We start from the raw sequence: 19,555 nt of genomic DNA on the forward strand, positions 1-19,555 counted from the left end.
CACCCCAGTTTCAGAAGAGATATCAAACCATATCTTGTCATTCTGTATTACATTCTGTATGGCTATATGGAGCATCCTTGTCCATCATGTTCAGTGTGTTAGTGCTCTCACCACAGAGAGGCAGCAGAGTACCAGTTGAGGTAGGTGCAGGCAGAGCGTAGTAATTAAAGGCAGTGGTAGCCTATCCATCCCCATATCAACACCTGCAGCATCTCATGACACTCGCTCACACTCCCCCATTTACCACAACTTCCAAACTAACTGGACCTAAAACAATGTGTAACTTCGTGGCCATTCCAAGTCAGCATCACACCTAATACCAAATAGCTAAAGAGGATAAACCACAAATAAATTCATGTTTCCTAAAACAATGTGTAACTTCGTGGCCATTCCAAGTCAGGATCACACCCCGGTCCGCTAACTGCTACCTTGTTTAGCCCTGGCCTACTAACTGTTAGCTTGTTAGCACAGGCCTGCTAACCGTCTGAATCGCCGCGTCCCAAACACTCACTGGACCCATATTTACTTTCTATCTCTTTTCGATTTTTAATTTGTTTATACCTTCCGGTAACCTGCCTCACCCAATGTGATACGGAATCGCTATTATTTTTACATTTTAGAACACACTCAAGAACCTCCAGAAGCTAACCAGCTAACTAGCTACAAGCTATTTAGTCATTGTTAGCCACTGCTAGCGGCTTTTACCTTTTGCACAGCCAGACAGTTTTTTAAAACCTGGATAACAGTCGCCAGTCCAGCTTCCTTGCCCCATCCACCGCTGCCCCCCTGGACACTGATCACTTGGCTACATAGCTGATGCATGTTGGACTGTCCATTTAATCACGGTACTCCATTCTGCTTGTTTATGTTTTATCTGTCGGCCCCAGCCGCACTCAGGCTCTGTGTGTAGTTAATCCGACCCTCCCTGCCTAGTCAATGCCATTTTACCTGCTGTTGTTGTGCTAGCTGATTAGCTGTTGTTGTCTCACCTACTGTTTTAACTACTGTTTTAGCTAGCTCTCCCAATTCAACACCTGTGATTACTGTATGCCTCGCTGTATGTCTCTCTCAAATGTCAATATGCCTTGTATACTGTTGTTCAGGTTAGTTATCATTGTTTTAGTTTACAATGGAGCCCCTAGTTCCACTCTTCATACCCCTGATACCTCCTTTGTCCCACCCCCCCTCACATGCGGTGACCTCACCCATTACAACCAGCATGTCCAGTGATACAACCTCTCTCATCATCACCCAGTGCCTGGGCTTACCTCCGCTGTACCCGCACCCCACCATACCCCTGTCTGCGCATTATGCCCTGAATATATTCTACCATGCCCAGAAATCTGCTCCTTTTATTCTCTGTCCCCAACACTCTAGGTGACCAGTTTTGATAGTCTTTAGCCGCACCCTCATACTACTCCTCCTCTGTTCCGCGGGTGATGTGGAGGTAAACCCAGGCCCTGCATGTCCCCAGGCACCCTCATTTGTTGACTTCTGTGATCGAAAAGCCTTGGTTTCATGCATGTCAACATCAGAAGCCTCCTCCCTAAGTTTGTTTTACTCACTGCTTTAGCACACTCTGCTAGCCCTGATGTCCTTGCCGTGTCTGAATCCTGGCTCAGGAAGGCCACCAAAAATTCTGAGATTTCCATACCCAACTATAACTTCCGTCAAGATAGAACTGCCAAAGGGGGAGGAGTTGCAGTCTACTGCAGAGATAGCCTGCAAAGTAATGTCATACTTTCCAGGTCCATACCCAAACAGTTCGAACTACTAATTTTGAAAATTACTCTCTCCAGAAATAAGTCTCTCACTGTTGCCGCCTGCTACCGACCCCCCCTCAGCTCCCAGCTGTGCCCTGGACACCATTTGTGAATTGATCGCCCCCCCATCTAGCTTCAGAGTTTGTTCTGTTAGGTGACCTAAACTGGGATATGCTTAACACCCCGGCAGTTCTACAATCTAAGCTAGATGCCCTCAATCTCACACAAATCATCAAGGAACCCACCAGGTACAACCCTAAATCTGTAAACAAGGGCACCCTCATAGACGTCATCCTGACCAACTGGCCCTCCAAATACACCTCCGCTGTCTTCAACCAGGATCTCAGCGATCACTGCCTCATTGCCTGTATCCGCTACGGAGCCGCAGTCAAACGACCACCCCTCATCACTGTCAAACGCTCCCTAAAACACTTCTGTGAGCAGGCCTTTCTAATCGACCTGGCCCGGGTATCCTGGAAGGACATTGACCTCATCCCGTCAGTTGAGGATGCCTGGTCATTCTTTAAAAGTAACTTCCTCACCATTTTAGATAAGCATGCTCCGTTCAAAAAATGCAGAACTAAGAACAGATATAGCCCTTGGTTCACTCCAGACCTGACTGCCCTCGACCAGCACAAAAACATCCTGTGGCGGACTGCAATAGCATCGAATAGTCCCCGCGATATGCAACTGTTCAGGGAAGTCAGGAACCAATACACGCAGTCAGTCAGGAAAGCTAAGGCCAGCTTCTTCAGGCAGAAGTTTGCATCCTGTAGCTCCAACTCCAAAAAGTTCTGGGACACTGTGAAGTCCATGGAGAACAAGAGCACCTCCTCCCAGCTGCCCACTGCACTGAGGCTAGGTAACACGGTCACCACCGATAAATCCATGATTATCGAAAACTTCAACAAGCATTTCTCAACGGCTGGCCATGCCTTCCGCCTGGCTACTCCAACCTCGGCCAACAGCTCCGCCCCCCGCAGCTACTCGCCCAAGCCTCTCCAGGTTCTTCTTTACCCAAATCCAGATAGCAGATGTTCTGAAAGAGCTGCAAAACCTGGACCCGTACAAATCAGCTGGGCTTGACAATCTGGACCCTCTATTTCTGAAACTATCCCCCGCCATTGTCGCAACCCCTATTACCAGCCTGTTCAACCTCTCTTTCATATCGTCTGAGATCCCCAAGGATTGGAAAGCTGCCGCAGTCATCCCCCTCTTCAAAGGGGGAGACACCCTGGACCCAAACTGTTACAGACCTATATCCATCCTGCCCTGCCTATCTAAGGTCTTCGAAAGCCAAGTTAACAAACAGGTCACTGACCATCTCGAATCCCACCGTACCTTCTCCGCTGTGCAATCTGGTTTCCGAGCCGGTCACGGGTGCACCTCAGCCACGCTCAAGCTACTAAACGATATCATAACCGCCATCGATAAAAGACAGTACTGTGCAGCCGTCTTCATCGACCTTGCCAAGGCTTTCGACTCGGTCAATCACCATATTCTTATCGGCAGACTCAGTAGCCTCGGTTTTTCGGATGACTGCCTTGCCTGGTTCACCAATTACTTTGCAGACAGAGTTCAGTGTGTGAAATCGGAGAGCATGCTGTCCGGTCCTCTGGCAGTCTCTATGGGGGTGCCACAGGGTTCAATCCTCGGGCCGACTCTTTTTCTGTATATATCAATGATGTTGCTCTTGCTGCGGGCGATTCCCTGATCCACCTCTACGCAGACGACACCATTCTATATACTTCCGGCCCGTCCTTGGACACTGTGCTATCTAACCTCCAAACGAGCTTCAATGCCATACAACACTCCTTCCGTGGCCTCCAACTGCTCTTAAACGCTAGTAAAACCAAATGCATGCTTTTCAACCGTTCGCTGCCTGCACCCGCGCACGCCTGACCAGCATCACCACCCTGGATGGTTCCAACCTTGTTTGCAACGTCATTTCCGGTCACAACTTGCAGGCTTGTTTTCGAGTTGCTGTGCGTTTTGTTGCCAACCTATTTTGCTACCTGACAACTTTACGGTTTTCACTTTTTAATTACCGTTCATATATTTATTTATTTTTCCTCAACTTTTTCACTCCGGACGCTTTATCTGGACACGATTCGTCAGGTCCTCCAACAGCCGAAGCTAAGTAGTAACATTAACATGATGCCTTCTAATTGCAGCCGCTGTACTCGCCTTACGGCGAGGATAGCTGTACTGCAAGCCCAGCTTCAGACGCAATCGTTAGGCAAGGGTAATTTCAGTGTAGGAAAGGATGAAACAGCGTCTGTGCCACCAGTAAGTACCGATAGTAGTTTAAATCCCCTGGCACAGTCCCCGCAGCCGGACAACTTTCTCACGGTTTCTGGAAGGAAATGCTGTAGGAACGCTCAACCGGTGTCGCTCATTCAGCCGACAGAAACTTTCAACCGGTTTTCCCCATTAAGCAGCGAGTCGGTGTCAGAGGCCGAGTCTTCTCTGGTCTCTACTCCTCCCGTTACGGGGTCTGAGACGCCGAAGCTTCCCACCATTAGCTCTGACAAATTGAAAACTCTAGTCATTGGCGACTCCATTACCCGCAGTATTAGACTTAAAGCGAATCATCCAGCGATCATACACTGTTTACCCGGGGGCAGGGCTACCGACGTTAAGGCTAATCTGAAGATGGTGCTGGCTAAAGCTAAAACTGGCGAGTGTAGAGAGTATAGAGATATTGTTATCCACGTCGGCACCAACGATGTTAGGATGAAACAGTCAGAGATCACCAAGCGCAACATAGCTTCTGCGTGCATATCAGCTAGAAAGATGTGTCGGCATCGAGTAATTGTCTCTGGCCCCCTCCCAGTTAGGGGAGTGATGAGCTCTACAGCAGAGTCTCACAACTCAATCGCTGGTTGAAAACGGTTTTCTGCCCCTCCCAAAAGATAGAATTTGTAGATAATTGGCCCTCTTTCTGGGACTCACCCACAAACAGGACCAAGCCTGACCTGCTGAGGAGTGACGGACTCCATCCTAGCTGGAGGGGTGCTCTCATCTTATCTACCAACATAGACAGGGCTCTAACTCCACAATGAAATAGGGTGCAGGCCAGGCAGCAGGCTGTTAGCCAGCCTGCCAGCATAGTGGAGTCTGCCACTAGCACAGTCAGTGTAGTCAGCTCAGCTATCACCATTGAGACCGTATCTGTGCCTCGACCTAGGTTGGGCAAAACTAAACATGGCGGTGTTCGCCTTAGCAATCTCACTAGGATAAAGACCACCTCCATTCCTGTCATTACTGAAAGAGATCATGATACCTCACATCTCAAAATAGGGCTACTTAATGTTAGATCCCTTACTTCAAAGGCAATTATAGTCAATGAACTAATCACTGATCATAATCTTGATGTGATTGGCCTGACTGAAACATGGCTTAAGCCTGATGAATTTACTGTTTTAAATGAGGCCTCACCTCCTGGCTACACTAGTGACCATATCCCCCGTGCATCCCGCAAAGGCGGAGGTGTTGCTAACATTTACGATAGCAAATTTCAATTTACAAAAAAAAAAAAAAAATGACGTTTTCGTCTTTTGAGCTTCTAGTCATGAAATCTATGCAGCCTACTCAATCACTTTTTATAGCTACTGTTTACAGGCCTCCTGGGCCATATACAGCGTTTCTCACTGAGTTCCCTGAATTCCTATCGGACCTTGTAGTCATAGCAGATAATATTCTAATCTTTGGTGACTTTAATATTCACATGGAAAAGTCCACAGACCCACTCCAAAAGGCTTTCGGAGCCATCATCGACTCAGTGGGTTTTGTCCAACATGTCTCTGGACCCACTCACTGTCACAGTCATACGCTGGACCTAGTTTTGTCCCATGGAATAAATGTTGTGGATCTTAATGTTTTTCCTCATAATCCTGGACTATCGGACCACCATTTTATTACGTTTGCAATTGCAACAAATAATCTGCTCAGACCCCAACCAAGGAACATCAAAAGTCTATAAATTCACAGACAACACAAAGATTCCTTGATGCCCTTCCAGACTCCCTCTGCCTACCCAAGGAAGCCAGAGGACAAAAATCAGTTAACCACCTAACTGAGGATCTCAATTTAACCTTGCGCAATACCCTAGATGCAGTTGCACCTCTAAAAACTAAAACAAAATTCTCATAAGAAACTAGCTCCCTGGTACACAGAAAATACCCGAGCTCTGAAGCAAGCTTCCAGAAAATTGGCTGTTGAATCTGACAATTAATCTTAATGGTTGTACAGTCGTCTCAAATAAAACTGTGAAGGACCTCGGCGTTACTCTGGACCCTGATCTCTCTTTTGAAGAACATATCAAGACCATTTCGAGGACAGTTCTACTGTCTACGTAACATTGCAAAAATCAGAAACTTTCTGTCCAAAAATGATGCAGAAAAATGAATCCATGCTTTTGTCACTTCTAGGTTAGACTACTGCAATGCTCTATTTTCCGGCTACCCGGATAAAGCACTAAATAAACTTCAGTTAGTGCTAAATACGGCTGCTAGAATCCTGACTAGAACCAAAAAATGTGATCATATTACTCCAGTGCTAGCCTCTCTACACTGGCTTCCTTTCAAAGCAAGGGCTGATTTCAAGGTTTTTACTGCTAACCTACAAAGCATTACATGGGCTTGCTCCTACCTATCTCTCTGATTTGGTCCTGCCGTACATACCTACACGTACGCTTCGGTCACAAGACACAGGCCTCTTAATTGTCCCTAGAATTTCTAAGCAAACAGCTGGAGGCAGGGCTTTCTCCTATAGAGCTCCATTTTTATGGAACGGTTTGCCTACCCATGTCAGAGACGCAAACTCGGTCTCAACCTTTAAGTCTTTACTGAAGACTCATCTCTTCAGTGGGTCATATGATTGAGTGTAGTCTGGCCCAGGAGTGGGAAGGTGAACGGAAAGGCTCTGGAGCAACGAACCGCCCTTGCTGTCTCTGCCTGGCCGGTTCCCCTCTTTCCACTGGGATTCTCTGCCTCTAACCCTATTACAGGGGCTGAGTCACTGGCTTACTGGGGCTCTCTCATGCCGTCCCTGGAGGGGGTGCGTCACCTGAGTGGGTTGATTCACTGTTGTGGCCATCCTGTCTGGGTTGCCCCCCCTTGGGTTGTGCCGTGGCGGAGATCTTTGTGGGCTATACTCAGCCTTGTCTCAGGATGGTAAGTTGGTGGTTGAAGATATCCCTCTAGTGGTGTGGGGGCTGTGCTTTGACAAAGTGGGTGGGGTTATATCCTTCCTGTTTGGCCCTGTCCGGGGGTGTCCTCGGATGGGGCCACAGTGTCTCCTGACCCCTCCTGTCTCAGCCTCCAGTATTTATGCTGCAGTAGTTTATGTGTCGGGGGGCTGGGGTCAGTTTGTTATATCTGGAGTACTTATCCTGTCCTATTCGGTGTCCTGTGTGAATCTAAGTGTGCGTTCTCTAATTCTCTCCTTCTCTCTTTCTTTCTCTCTCTCGGAGGACCTGAGCCCTAGGACCATGCCCCAGGACTACCTGACATGATGACTCCTTGCTGTCCCCAGTCCACCTGGCCATGCTGCTGTTCCAGTTTCAACTGACCTGAGCCCTAGGACCATGCCCCAGGACTACCTGACAATGATGACTTCTTGCTGTCCCCAGTCCACCTGGCCATGCTGCTGCTCCAGTTTCAGCTTCCACCTGACTGTGCTGCTGCTCCAGTTTCAACTGTTCTGCCTTATTATTATTCGACCATGCTGGTCATTTATGAACATTTGAACATCTTGGCCATGTTCTGTTATAATCTCCACCCGGCACAGCCAGAAGAGGACTGGCCACCCCACATAGCCTGGTTCGTCTCTAGGTTTCTTCCTAGGTTTTGGCCTTTCTAGGGAGTTTTTCCTAGCCACCGTGCTTCTACACCTGCATTGCTTGCTGTTTGGGATTTTAGGCTGGGTTTCTGTACAGCACTTTGAGATATCAGCTGATGTACGAAGGGCTATATAAATAAATTTGATTTGATTTTGATTTGAATATGTGGACATCTATAAGTACCTAGGTGTCTGGTTAGACTGTAAACTCTCCTTCCAGACTCATATCAAACATCTCCAATCGAAAATCAAATCAAGAGTCGGCTTTCTATTCCGCAACAAAGCCTCCTTCACTCACGCCGCCAAACTTACCCTAGTAAAACTGACTATCCTACCGATCCTCGACTTCGGCGATGTCATCTACAAAATTTCTTCCAACACTCTACTCAGCAAACTGGATGCAGTTTATCACAGTGCCATCCGTTTTGTCACTAAAGCACCTTATACCACCCACCACTGCGACTTTCCAGCAAATGTGGATCTCAAAACAGGAGTACGAAGAGGGCGGGAAGCAGTGCGTAGACAGGAAGTGCCCTTGATCGACCACCAACAGCATCTACTGCCTCCAGAACTCACAATAACATGTCTAGTTTAACCTTTTACTGTGAGCTCAGGAACACCCAAGGACGGTAGTTCTGTTGATTTAAAAAAAAAAAAAAAAAAAAAATTTAAATGGATAATCGAATCTGCCTTTATCATTTTTTGTAGAAAACATGAACTATAACGAACCATGTCACATATTCCATTGCTATGAAAAGGGTGAAAGGCTGAGTTCCTTTTGACTCCATCTTCAGTATGCCATTTTCAGTTTGTTTATGGACCTTATATTCTGATCTCAACCTTCTTGACAGGTAAGAAACACTTGGTTAGTGTTTGTGTCTTATCCAATGGGTTGTCAGGTGAACGTTGAAGATGCTTCTTGGAGGTGATCTAATGATGTCATTGAATCGCTGTCATTGAGTTGCTCACTGGACAAGACAATTATTCACTGAAAATGAAATCTGTCTTTCATTTCACTTATGTTGATACTTGATTGGCTATTTGCTGTCTTTTGAAAATACAAAAATAAATATAACTGTTTTATGAAGCACTTGTTCATTGTTTTCAAAATCATATTTTCAGCTAAACAGATACATCAGTTTACAATATGACATCAAATAAAATTAAATTTAAATAAGTGATATGTAAATGATTGGCAAAAGGCTCCAACCACCCGTCATAGACTGTTCACTCTGCTACCACACGGCAAGTGATACGAGAGCACCAAGTCTGGGACAAAAGGCTCCTTAACAGCTTCGACCCCCAAGCCATTAGACTGCTGAACAGCTTCTACCTCCAAGCCATTAGACTGCTGAACAGCTTCTACCTCCAAGTCATTAGACTGCTGAACAGCTTCTACCCCCAAGCCATTAGACTGCTGAACAGCTTCTACCCCAAGCCATTAGACTGCTGAACAGCTTCTACCCTGCTGAACAGCTTCTACCCCCAAGTCATTAGACTGCTGAACAGCTTCTACCCCCATGTCATTAGACTGCTGAACAGCTTCTACCCCCAAGCCATTAGACTGCTGAACAGCTTCTACCCCCAAGTCATTAGACTGCTGAACAGCTTCTACCCCCAAGTCATTAGACGCTGAACGTTAATTAAATGGCCACCTGCACTATTTGCATTGACCCCCTTTGTTATTGATGTATTTTTCTAATTGTTTTCGACTGACTCTCTTGAATTGGCTCGATGCACACTCACTACACTCTACCCACACATTCACTGTGACACTGACCGACTTTCACTCCAGCTGCTGCTACTGTGTTTATTATCTATACTGATTGCCTAGTCACTTTTACCCTTACCTACATGTACATACTGTATTACCTCGACTACCTCGCACCCATGCACATTGACTCGGTACTGGTACTCCTTGTATATAGCCTTGTTATTGTGTTACTATTTAAAAAATATGTTCTTACTTTTTAACTCTGCATTGTTGGGAATGGGCTCGTAATAAAGCATCTCACAGTTGTTTTCGGCGTATGTGACCAATACGATTAGATTTTCATCTGAACAAATGAATGCTCTTGTTGTTATGATGAGGAATTTATTTAAATAATTTGGTTTTCCTTGAAGATTTGAATGGGCTGAGAAAGCCTTTCGTGATGGATCTAGACAATCTAGTGAAAAGGGAGGGTTTGCGACTCTTCTCTTCAAGTGGGAAGGACGATGCGATATCATAAATTCCCTCTGGAGAAAAGGAGCCATGAGATGTTGTCATCGTCTCTGCAACGAAAGACCATCCAGCATGCCATCAATTTACATTTTTACTCATTTATCAGACATTGTTATCCAGAGAGACTTACAGGAGCAATTAGGATTAAGTGCCTAGCTCAAGAGCACATTGACAGATTTTGCCTCGTGAACTCAGGGATTCTGAACCAGCAACCTATCGGTTACTGGCCCAACCTCTTAACCCACTAGGCTACCACCCAGCCCACAGTACAGTATGTCATAGGTAACAACTCAGAGGAGTACAATGTCTATTCAAATGAATTAGTGGAATGGTAAAGGGATAATGTCTCAGTCTTGACTGAGCAGCAGCCTAAACAGCAGCAGGGCTTACCTGTAAAGTACACAGTAGGCGAAATGTTCTGAGGCTGGTACTCCAGAGACTCTTGAGGACAGAGGTCCTTTCTAACTTCCGTGGAACCCTGGTTGGTGGGAAAAGGCACATTAAAACAAACTGAAAAATGTTCGATATCTTAAAGTACAGTATAACAATTGCAAAGAAGCAGTGCAATGCCATGACACAAATAATCATATATTTCATAAAAGGTCAACAGCAGTGTTATTCATGAAAGATGTATGTGTACTATACCTTGGTGTTAAAGGTGAGGACCTGCTCTCCAGTACTGCTGATGGTATCCCTTTCCAAATCAAACACGCCTTTTACAATGTCACTGGTGGCCACGCTGGTAGCGGACTCAAAATAACATTTAGCAGTGGCTTTGGTGATCATTTGAAGAATGACCATGCAAGTAGAAGTCTTTGGATCGTTCTGGACTGAAACATCAAAGTTTATATTTTCATACTCATCTGACCACTGTCTCAGGAAGCCCTTCACTGTCTCTTCAGCAAATATCTGGAGAAGCTGAGAGGAGAGCTCCTTGGATATGGCGCATTGTTCCTTTCCCCATTTCAGCCTTGAAAGAATGGAGTCTGAAGCACTTTTGGCTGCTTCCAATGTTAAGACCTGTGGAGTGCTGTGGCTGTCCTGAAGGGCTATAACTTTATCCACCAATTCATGGCTGAAAATGTGGATGGTCCAAGTGGAAATGATTTTTCTCAATTTCCTAACAGCAGATCGGAGGTCGTCAAGATGAGAAGCACCCTGTCCATCTTCCTGTGTGTTCTCAACACTTTCCACCATAATGTCCACTACCACCCCAGCAGCTTGCCTGACTTTGTCCACAAAGGTTACAGGAAGTAAGTCCTCTGTGTGAAAGAAGTCCTCAATGATTGTGTTTCTAACAATGGGAAAGTCAATCTGAGCAGGAAACTCAGTGGGGATGGGAGTCCCGGGTAAGGCAAAGTGCCATTTCGACTGCCTTAATTTTGAAGTAGGTGTTAGAGAGATGGAGGAGTGTGAAGAAGAGTTATTTCTTGTATTTGGGCTGTCAGCACTCCTACAACGGATCGTGCCAATATCCTCCAGCATGGATCCCGAGAGCTCAGTGGTTTTAGATAGTAATTTGTGCGGAATGTCCACACAGGCATCGTTTCCACCAGGTGTAACACTGCTCTGGTTGACCTCAAGATGGCCGAGACTTGCTCTTTGTGATGCAGGACTGCTTTGATATGTAAAGATTTGGATTGAACCAAGTGTTGTGTCTGATCTTTGAAGATTTTTTCTGAGAAACTCCGTAATCTTACTTTGCAGACTGTAGTAGATGTTACGAGCAACAGACCAGATCCTTTTCTCAGAAACCTGTCCAGTGGTGAGCAGGGAGATTCCAGATACCATGTCAGATGATTGGGTGAGCTCCTGCTGGTCTTTCACCATGGTTTGTATAATATCAGTAGACGTGGTGGATGTAGATACAGACTGGAGGTACTTATCTGTTGTACCTTCCTCCACAATGTTAAATGACCTAGAGAGGACCTCACTCACTCCTTTCTCAGCTTTGGTTTGGAACTCATGACTAGAACGTTTTTGGAGGCTCTTTGTTGAAAGACTGTGGGAAGATGCAATGCCTTTGGAGGCAGCCGTGCTGCAATCTAGACTTACTGGAGAGGTTCGCTCAGTAGAACCTTGGAGACGTTCAAACATGTCTTCACATGGTGTTGGGGACCTTGACAAGGAGATGTCCTTCAGCTGAGACAGAACACCACCTACCAATATGTTGACCTCAAGGGACATATCAGATATTTTCTTTCCTACTGTGGAGAAGCAAGGTGCATTTGATGTCTGATCCTCGCATGAGGTGAAGATTGTTGAAATGACCTGTTTGGTACTATTGTTCATTAGACCCTCGTCTGTTTCAGTCAAGAGAAGTTTTGAACTCTCGCTGACACCCGTGTGTAGAGTCACTTCCTGGTTCAAACTGGGCAAGTGAGGCACACTCTTACTAGCTTGCGTCAAGTTCTGGCTTGCCAAACCAAGGTACTCCTTAGTCACAAGATGTCCAGAGTCCTCTGTGGGTGTATGGCTAGACATTCTTCTCTGCACGTCTGACCTCCGCCGGTGAATGGTGAAGCCCTTTAATGTCTTCTTAATATTTTTATATAAACTAGTGGTAGCAGACCAGATCCTGCTCTTTCGCTTTTGTGCATTTTCCTGGAGGTCAGGATCTCTCTCCTCTACTTCTGCAGGTTGCGCCAAGCTCTGCAGGTCTTCCACAAATGTGTCAATGATGCCAAAGGCAGCAGAATCCGCACAAATATCCTTTGACAAGGTTCTCTGGTTTTGAACGGAACAAGACCTGGATGCTACAGAATAAGCAGGCTGTGCACTAGTTAAGCTACTGTTGGACTTTTTAACTAGGAACTCACTCACTGCTTGAGTGGTGTCTCTCTTGAATTCCTCACTTGAGAGTTTTTTCATGCAATCTAACAGACTGGTCAAAGAAGCTGTGGCCTTACTTCTGCTGTCCTCGGTTTGACAGGGGAACTCATATACTAATGGTGATGAGGCCCTGGAATGGGAGATATCCCCAAGCTGAGCCAGAACGCCCTCTACAAATTGTTGTCTCTCAATAGAGAAGTCTGATCCTTTTTCTCCAACAGTGTACAGGGGGTCCTCCTTTGACATCTCAGTCTTGTACAAGACCAGAAGCTCTGAGATGACTTCTTTGGTGCAAGTTGTCAGAAGGAGCTTGCTTTCTTCTGGCTCAGTTTTGCCCAAAGAAGTTTTGAGCACTCACTTAGGCCTCTTTGTAAAGTAACTTCACCAGTGGACTCTGGCAACTGAGGCTCACTCTTACTGGGCCTATATTTCATGTTTAAGCAAGGAAGTGGAACTGTCTCCTTAAACTCAGCATTTGTGATGTTGTCATCAGATGTGACAATGCTCTTTAGGGCAAATCTCTGAAGCTTGCCGAAATAATCTTTCAAGTTGTTTTGGATGCTGTGGTAAATGTGAACAGCAGCAGACCAGGCACTCTTCTGTTGGGGACTCTCTTCAGATTCAGCCAAGGACTTCATATCTGACACGAAAGTCTTAACAACTACTGACGCTGCTGAGCCCACTGGGTGAATTGACTCTGTCTTTACAATGCCAGACAATGTTTGACCTGATACAGCACCTGTTAACTCAGACTGAACGACTGAACTAGGAAAGCTCAAACTACTGACTTTTTTGGCAAGAACTCCACTCACTGCTTGTATTGCTGATGTTTGAAACTCCCGGCTGGAGAGTTTTTGGATGCTCTTAGATGTGAGCGTGCAGGAGGAACCAGATTCACTAATATTGTAGCTGCTCTCGTATTTCCTTATCAGGGCATCAAGATCCTCAATGAAGCCAACATGCGATGCCAAAAATGTGTCTTCGGAGAGCCTGCACTTCCAGATGGAGGATTGGACATGCATGCAAGTTTGGAGAGAGAACCTTGCAGGCTGTCCTGCACACAGGTGACGAGGGTGTCCTCTGAGACACCTAAGAGGACTTGTAGCGAGTCAGAGTTGGTTGTCTTCTTCTGCACATCAGACAGAGAGGTTCTTGAAAAAAAAACAGAAATCATCACAGTCAAACAAATAATATGTAAGGCTGTGAGGAACGTTGCTCTGGTGGAGGTGTGTCAAACACATCTGCACCATTGAAAATAGTGGGGGAATCGTTGCTTTTGCTCTGGGAAAACACCTTAGTGTGGTGGAGGTGTGTCAACCACATCTAATAATAAAAAATAATAATTTATTCAACTTCTATAGTTCTTTTCATTACAGAAAGAGAAAAGAGAAAAGCTTCTGCCGGTTTGGAGAAGAAAAAAAAAGACTAAATTATTCTGTTTTAAAGTCAAATAATATGATAAATTAGAGTACTTTTTTTGTATAAGTAATTTGTATTGAAACTGGCTTGTACAGTTGAAGTCGGATGTTTACATACACTTAGGTTGGAGTCATTAAAAGTCGTTTTTAAAAGTCGTTTTTCAACCACTCCACAAATTCCTTGTTAACAAACTCTAGTTTTGGCAAGTCGGTTAGGACATCTACTTTGTGCATGACACATGTAATTTTTCCAACAATTGTTTACAGACAGATTAGTTAACTTATAATTCACTGTATCTCAATTCCAGTGGGTCAGAAGTTTACATGCACTAAGTTGACTGTGCCTTTAAACAGCTTGGAAAATTCCAGAAAAGGATGTCATGGCTTTAGAAGCTTCTGTTAGGCTAATTGACATCATTTGAGTCTGTGGATGTATTTCAAGGCCAACCTTCAAACTCAGTGCCTCTTCGCTTGACATCATGAGAAAATCAAAAGAAATCAGCCAAGACCTCAGAAAAAGAATTGGTTCATCCTTGGGAGCAATTTCCAAATGGCTGAAGGTACCACGTTCATCTGTACAAACAATAGTACGCAAGTATAAACACCATGGGACCACGCAGCCGTCATACCACTCAGGAAGGAGACGCGTTCTGTCTCCTAGAGATGAACGTACTTGGGTGCGAAAAGTGCAAATCAATCCCAGAACAACAGCAATGGACCGTGTGAAGATGCTGGAGGAAACAGGTACAAAAGTATCTATATCCACAGTAAAACAAGTCCTATATCGACATAACCTGAAAGGCAGCTCAGCAGGGAAGAAGCAACTGCTCCGGAAGCCGCCATAACTACGGTTTGCAACTGCACATGGGGACAAAGATCGTACTTTTTGGAGAAATGTCCTCTGGTCTGATGAAACAAAAATAGAACTGTTTGGGCATAATGACCATCATTATGTTTGGAAGAAAAAGGGTGAGGCTTGCAAGCCAAAGAACACCATCCCAACCGTGAAGCACGGGGGTAGCAGAATCATGTTGTGGGGGTGCTTTGCTGCAGGAGGGTCTAGTGCACTTCACAAAATAGATAGCTTCATGAGGATGGAAAATTATGTGGATATATTGAAGCAACATCTCAAGACTTCAGTCAGGAAGTTAAAGCTTGGTCGCAAATGGGTCTTCCAAATGGACATTACCCCAAGCATACTTCCAAAGTTGTGGCAAAATGACTTAAGAACAACAAAGTCAAGGTATTGGAGTGGCCATCACAAAGCCCTGACCTCAATCCTATAGAACATTTGTGGGCAGAACTGAAAAAGCTTGTGCGAGCAAGGAGGCCTACCAACCTGACTCAGTCATACCAGCTCTGTCAGGTGGAATGGGCCAAAATTCTCCCAACTTATTGTGGGAAGCTTGTGGAAGGCTACCCAAAACATTTGACCCAAGTTAAACAATTTAAAGGCAATGCTACCAAATACTATTTGAGTGTATGTAAACTTCTGACCCACTGGGAATGTGAAGAAAGAAATAAAAGCTGAAATAAATTATTCTTTCTTCTATTATTCTGATTTCACATTCTTAAAATAAAGTGGTGATCCTAACTTACCTAAAACAGGGAAATTTTACTTGGATTAAATGTCAGGAATTGTGAAAAACTGAGTTTAAATGTACTTGGCTAAGGTGTATGTAAACTCCGAATTCAACTTTATATGGCCATATCTATCCTCTAAAAAAAATGTGAAATTCCTATAAACATGAAATACTGTTTAAAGACAATCATAAATAAAAGGCAGTATTGAAGAATGGTTACAGACATACCTCATGGCTGGCTTGGGCAATGGTTTTGGGCAGTAGCTTCCACTGCCCAGACTGCCCATCTCCTTAGTCAGGTAAATCTCCTTGAACTTAAGTTGTTGTGATTCCTGCTCTTCTTCCTCTTCCTGATCCATACAGTTGGAGGAAGGGTAGGGAGTCGGGATGCGAAAGCTATTGTAAGACTTTCGACTGCCTGGCCTCTTAGGTACACCAGCCTCAGTAAATCTCACACGGGACTTGGTGTTAACCTTATCGTCTAACAGACTGGTGAGTGACGCTGTGAGAGATCTCTGTGACAATGGAGAGGCAGCATCTTGGATGCCCAGTAGTTCGTAAAGACCTGGGATGATGATCTGCATCAGCTTGTCCGATAAAAACTGGACAATCCTCAGACACAAGCCGGCAAGCTGTTGTTTTGTCAGCTGTATTCCAGAAACAGAAGAAGTGTTTTAAAATGTTGCATAGTGCATCTTTCAAAAGCTTATGAACAAGGCTAAACATTCAGTGATCATTGTATTGTAAATAAGCTTTCAGATCTTACCGGGTCAGAAATGCCATTACGAATCCTACTCCATTGCCTGAAAATTATTCACATGAATTATTCATATTAATAGTATTAATGTTGTCAGAAATGTCGGTCAGTTGAGTCATCAGATTAAACAGTATTTTACACATGCTTTGTAGCAATTGTTTTGACAACATTGTGGAGTGATGTAACTTTTTCCGCAATGGAAATGTAGTTGATGAATCTGCTTTCATACAATCCTTTACAGGTTTGATAGTAGTACTGTACCAAAGAAAATAGAACATACTCCTCAGTTAGGTTCTGCAGGAAGTTGATAATCAGTGAAAAAGACTCAAGATTTTTGGCACTGTTGAGGCTCTCTTCTTCTGTGGTTTCCACAGTGCTGCTTTGCTTCTGGTAGAAATAAACATTATGAGTCTCAAATAATGGCACCAACAGAGTCAAACTTAACATATACAACAAATATCATACTGAAAGAACTTATGAACCGTTAGAGAGTGGAGGAGCATTGGCAACGTTGGACAAATTTAAACAACTGAAACACAACAGAGATGGTTGTGGTACGTCAACATTGCCAATGATAGCATCACTATAACATTTTATTGGATTAATGTTGTAATATGAAATGACAAGGTCAACTTACCATCTCATTGACAGCTTCAGAGGTCAGGTGGTCATCCACCACACAGACAGGCAGGTCTAGAGACTGGGACAAGGCTCTATGGTCATAACCAGGAGAGAATGGAAACAACATCAGAGCAGTCCCAATGGCAGAATCTAACCACTGTCTTCATGTCAAAGACTCACTTAGTAGTTAATACATGGCCACAAATAATGAGGGGTTCAAATAGATCGGCTGGGGACTTGACCCTACAAATGACTCCATGAATGACGCCTGACCTGCCCCATAACAAGTTCTTTCTTATTAGTCTCTCTCTCTTAATCTCCACACAAATATCTAACTGGACAGAGTGTAAGTGGCCTTACCTGACTGTCTCAGTGTCAGAAACATCATAGTCTTGTTGTTCTATGTCCTCCAGGGACATCTCAGCTACAGCAGACGGGGCAAAGCCCGGGATGATCTCTCAAACTGAAAATAATGACTGTTTATGTGAACTGAACCATTTACAGTGGCTTGCGAAAGTATTCACCCCCCTTGGCATTTTCCCTATTTTGTTGCCTTATAACCTGGAATTAAAATAGATTTTTGCACTGTCAACTGTGGGACCTTAGGTATGTGCCTTTCCAAATCATGTCCAATCAATTGAATTTACCACAGGTGGACTCCAATCATGTTGTAGAAATACCTCAAGGATGATCAAGGGAAACAGGATGCACCGGTGCTCAATTTCGAGTCTCATAGCAAAGGGTTTGAATACTTATGTAAATAAGGTATTTCTGTTTTTTTCCGTTTTAAATTGCAAAAATGTCTAAACTGTTTTTGCTTTGTCATTATAGGATATTGTGTGTAGATTGATGAGGAAAATGTTGTATGTAATCCATTTTAGAATAAGGCTGTAACGTAAAAAATTAAATGTGTAAAAAGTCAAGGGGTCTGAATACTTTCCAAATGCACTGAAGCAGTCTATAAGATATATCTTATTACAGTTTAGGCCTACCTTGTTATTTTCTTCCATCTGGCAATATCATATTAATGGATTAAATCTATTTAGTTTGTTTTGTTGCTAGTATTTTTATTAATCGTTTGAAAATACAAGTATTATCTACTTTCTGAAGGACAGCCAAGTTGATAGGCAACATAGAACCTACAAACAATTATGACATCACTGGAACACATGCACGTGTCACAAACACCTTTAGCCCAAAAAAGCAGTGTAGCAGTGCTGCCCAAACTGGGGGCGACACACTTTTATTAGGCTTTTATTCAGATTCACAAACAATGCTCTACTTGAAGTCAATGAGTAAACATGTAGCAACATGGCTGAGCTTTAACGTGTAAGTAGAAGTTGACACTAACCATATGTATAATCCTAAAATGCTTGCCCTAAATACCAGTCTAGAACCCAGGTATGTCTCCTGCTATTTATAGTATCTTTCAAGTACATCTTATTACAGTTTAGGCCTATCTTATTATTTTCTTCCATCTAGCAATATCATTTTAAGGGCAAATACACACACATGTGTTGTAGGTCAATGAACTCCATAGTTTTAATCAGAGTTTATAATAAGGAAGGGTAATTCTGTAACAGTTTATGACATCAAAGGTATGGCAGCTATGGAGAATCATTTTCAAAACAATGTCCAAAGCGGGAAATCATTGGATGTGATTCATTCGATTCTATGCAATTTCATCTTTGAGGACTGACATGGAAGCAACCATTACACAACCCTGAACTCAATAACCCCACCCCAGTTTCAGAAGAGATATCAAACCATATCTTGTCATTCTGTATTACATCCATCCTGGACAGTGATGAATGGCTATATGGAGCATCCTTGTCCATCATGTTCAGTGTGTTAGTGCTCTCACCACAGCGAGGCAGCAGAGTACCAGTTGAGGTAGGTGCAGGCAGAGCGTAGTAATTAAAGGCAGTGGTAGCCTATCCATCCCCATATCAACACCTGCAGCATCTCATGACACGCGCTCACACTCCCCCATTTACCACAACTTCCAAACTAACTGGACCTAAAACAATGTGTAACTTAATGGCCATTCCAAGTCAGGATCACACCTAATACCAAATAGCTAGAGGATAAACCACAAATAAATTCATGTTTTGTAGGGGGGAGTTGACGATTATGTGGTGGTTGTTTCACTATCGATGATGAAATTGCATTAAATCAAAAGAGTCAGACCCAATGATTTACTGTTCGTAAGGACAGAGTGCCACTAGTAATATTGAACATTAAGTCGAAATGTAGCTAGGGGAGTTCAAGATCCAAGATCACATTTTCTTTCTATGGATTAGCCCATCTGTCAAGTGTTGGTTGTCCAGTAAAAAACTCAAACTTCAAATTAAGATTATCAATCAGATTCTGTGATCAATGTGAATCTGTGAACAGTCTTGTGAATCTTTACTAGAGTCCCCATTAGCTAACGCTATAACATTAGCTAATCTTCCTGTGGTCCAACACCAATTGATAAGACTTTACAAACATTTAACAAGTAGACAATACAG

The 19,555-nt window shown here is 43.9% G+C and overlaps 3 protein-coding genes across 3 annotated transcripts in view; 1 reads left to right on the forward strand and 2 right to left on the reverse strand.

Annotated features, from left to right (window-relative positions):
- Positions 1-8,694, forward strand: part of LOC135564620 (protein ANKUB1-like) — an 83,527-nt gene extending 74,833 nt beyond the window's left edge. The window contains 1 exon segment of the mRNA XM_065009987.1: positions 7,240-8,694. Coding sequence (XP_064866059.1) covers positions 7,240-7,246 — 7 coding nt within the window. The 3' untranslated portion in view covers positions 7,247-8,694.
- Positions 8,695-9,085: 391 nt separating this feature from the next.
- On the reverse strand, positions 9,086-13,623 carry LOC135564489 (uncharacterized). The gene is made up of 3 exons (XM_065009531.1): positions 10,477-13,623; positions 10,222-10,309; positions 9,086-9,881 (listed from the first exon to the last, which is right to left on the reverse strand). The coding sequence occupies exons 1-3, from the start codon at positions 12,907-12,909 to the stop codon at positions 9,703-9,705; spliced, it is 2,700 nt and encodes an 899-aa protein (XP_064865603.1). The 5' UTR covers positions 12,910-13,623; the 3' UTR covers positions 9,086-9,702.
- LOC135564621 (uncharacterized) lies at positions 13,592-18,074 on the reverse strand. The gene is made up of 6 exons (XM_065009988.1): positions 17,403-18,074; positions 17,059-17,134; positions 16,702-16,808; positions 16,431-16,467; positions 15,893-16,311; positions 13,592-13,814 (listed from the first exon to the last, which is right to left on the reverse strand). Exons 1-6 carry the CDS (start codon positions 17,459-17,461, stop codon positions 13,592-13,594), a joined length of 921 nt encoding a protein of 306 aa, XP_064866060.1. The 5' UTR covers positions 17,462-18,074.
- Between the last annotated feature and the right edge of the window lie 1,481 nt (positions 18,075-19,555).

This window comes from Oncorhynchus nerka, linkage group LG25 (genome assembly GCF_034236695.1).
Source record: "Oncorhynchus nerka isolate Pitt River linkage group LG25, Oner_Uvic_2.0, whole genome shotgun sequence".
NCBI classification, from domain to species: Eukaryota; Metazoa; Chordata; class Actinopteri; order Salmoniformes; family Salmonidae; genus Oncorhynchus; species Oncorhynchus nerka.

What these genes read in the sequence shown, in the direction of transcription:
- LOC135564621 (XM_065009988.1), bottom strand. Translation starts at nt 17,461, where the DNA reads ATGTCCCTGGAGGACATAGAACAACAAGACTATGATGTTTCTGACACT. An exon ending in CTGCAGAACCTAACTGAGGA is followed by an intron (nt 16,468 to 16,701) that starts GTATGTTCTATT and finishes AATAATTTTCAG; the next exon opens with GCAATGGAGTAGGATTCGTA. An exon ending in GTAATGGCATTTCTGACCCG is followed by an intron (nt 16,312 to 16,430) that starts GTAAGATCTGAA and finishes TCTGGAATACAG; the next exon opens with CTGACAAAACAACAGCTTGC.
- LOC135564489 (XM_065009531.1), bottom strand. Translation starts at nt 12,909, where the DNA reads ATGTCAAAGGAGGACCCCCTGTACACTGTTGGAGAAAAAGGATCAGAC. An exon ending in TCCTCACCTTTAACACCAAG is followed by an intron (nt 10,310 to 10,476) that starts GTATAGTACACA and finishes CCCACCAACCAG; the next exon opens with GGTTCCACGGAAGTTAGAAA. An exon ending in GCCTACTGTGTACTTTACAG is followed by an intron (nt 9,882 to 10,221) that starts GTAAGCCCTGCT and finishes CTTTCGTTGCAG; the next exon opens with AGACGATGACAACATCTCAT.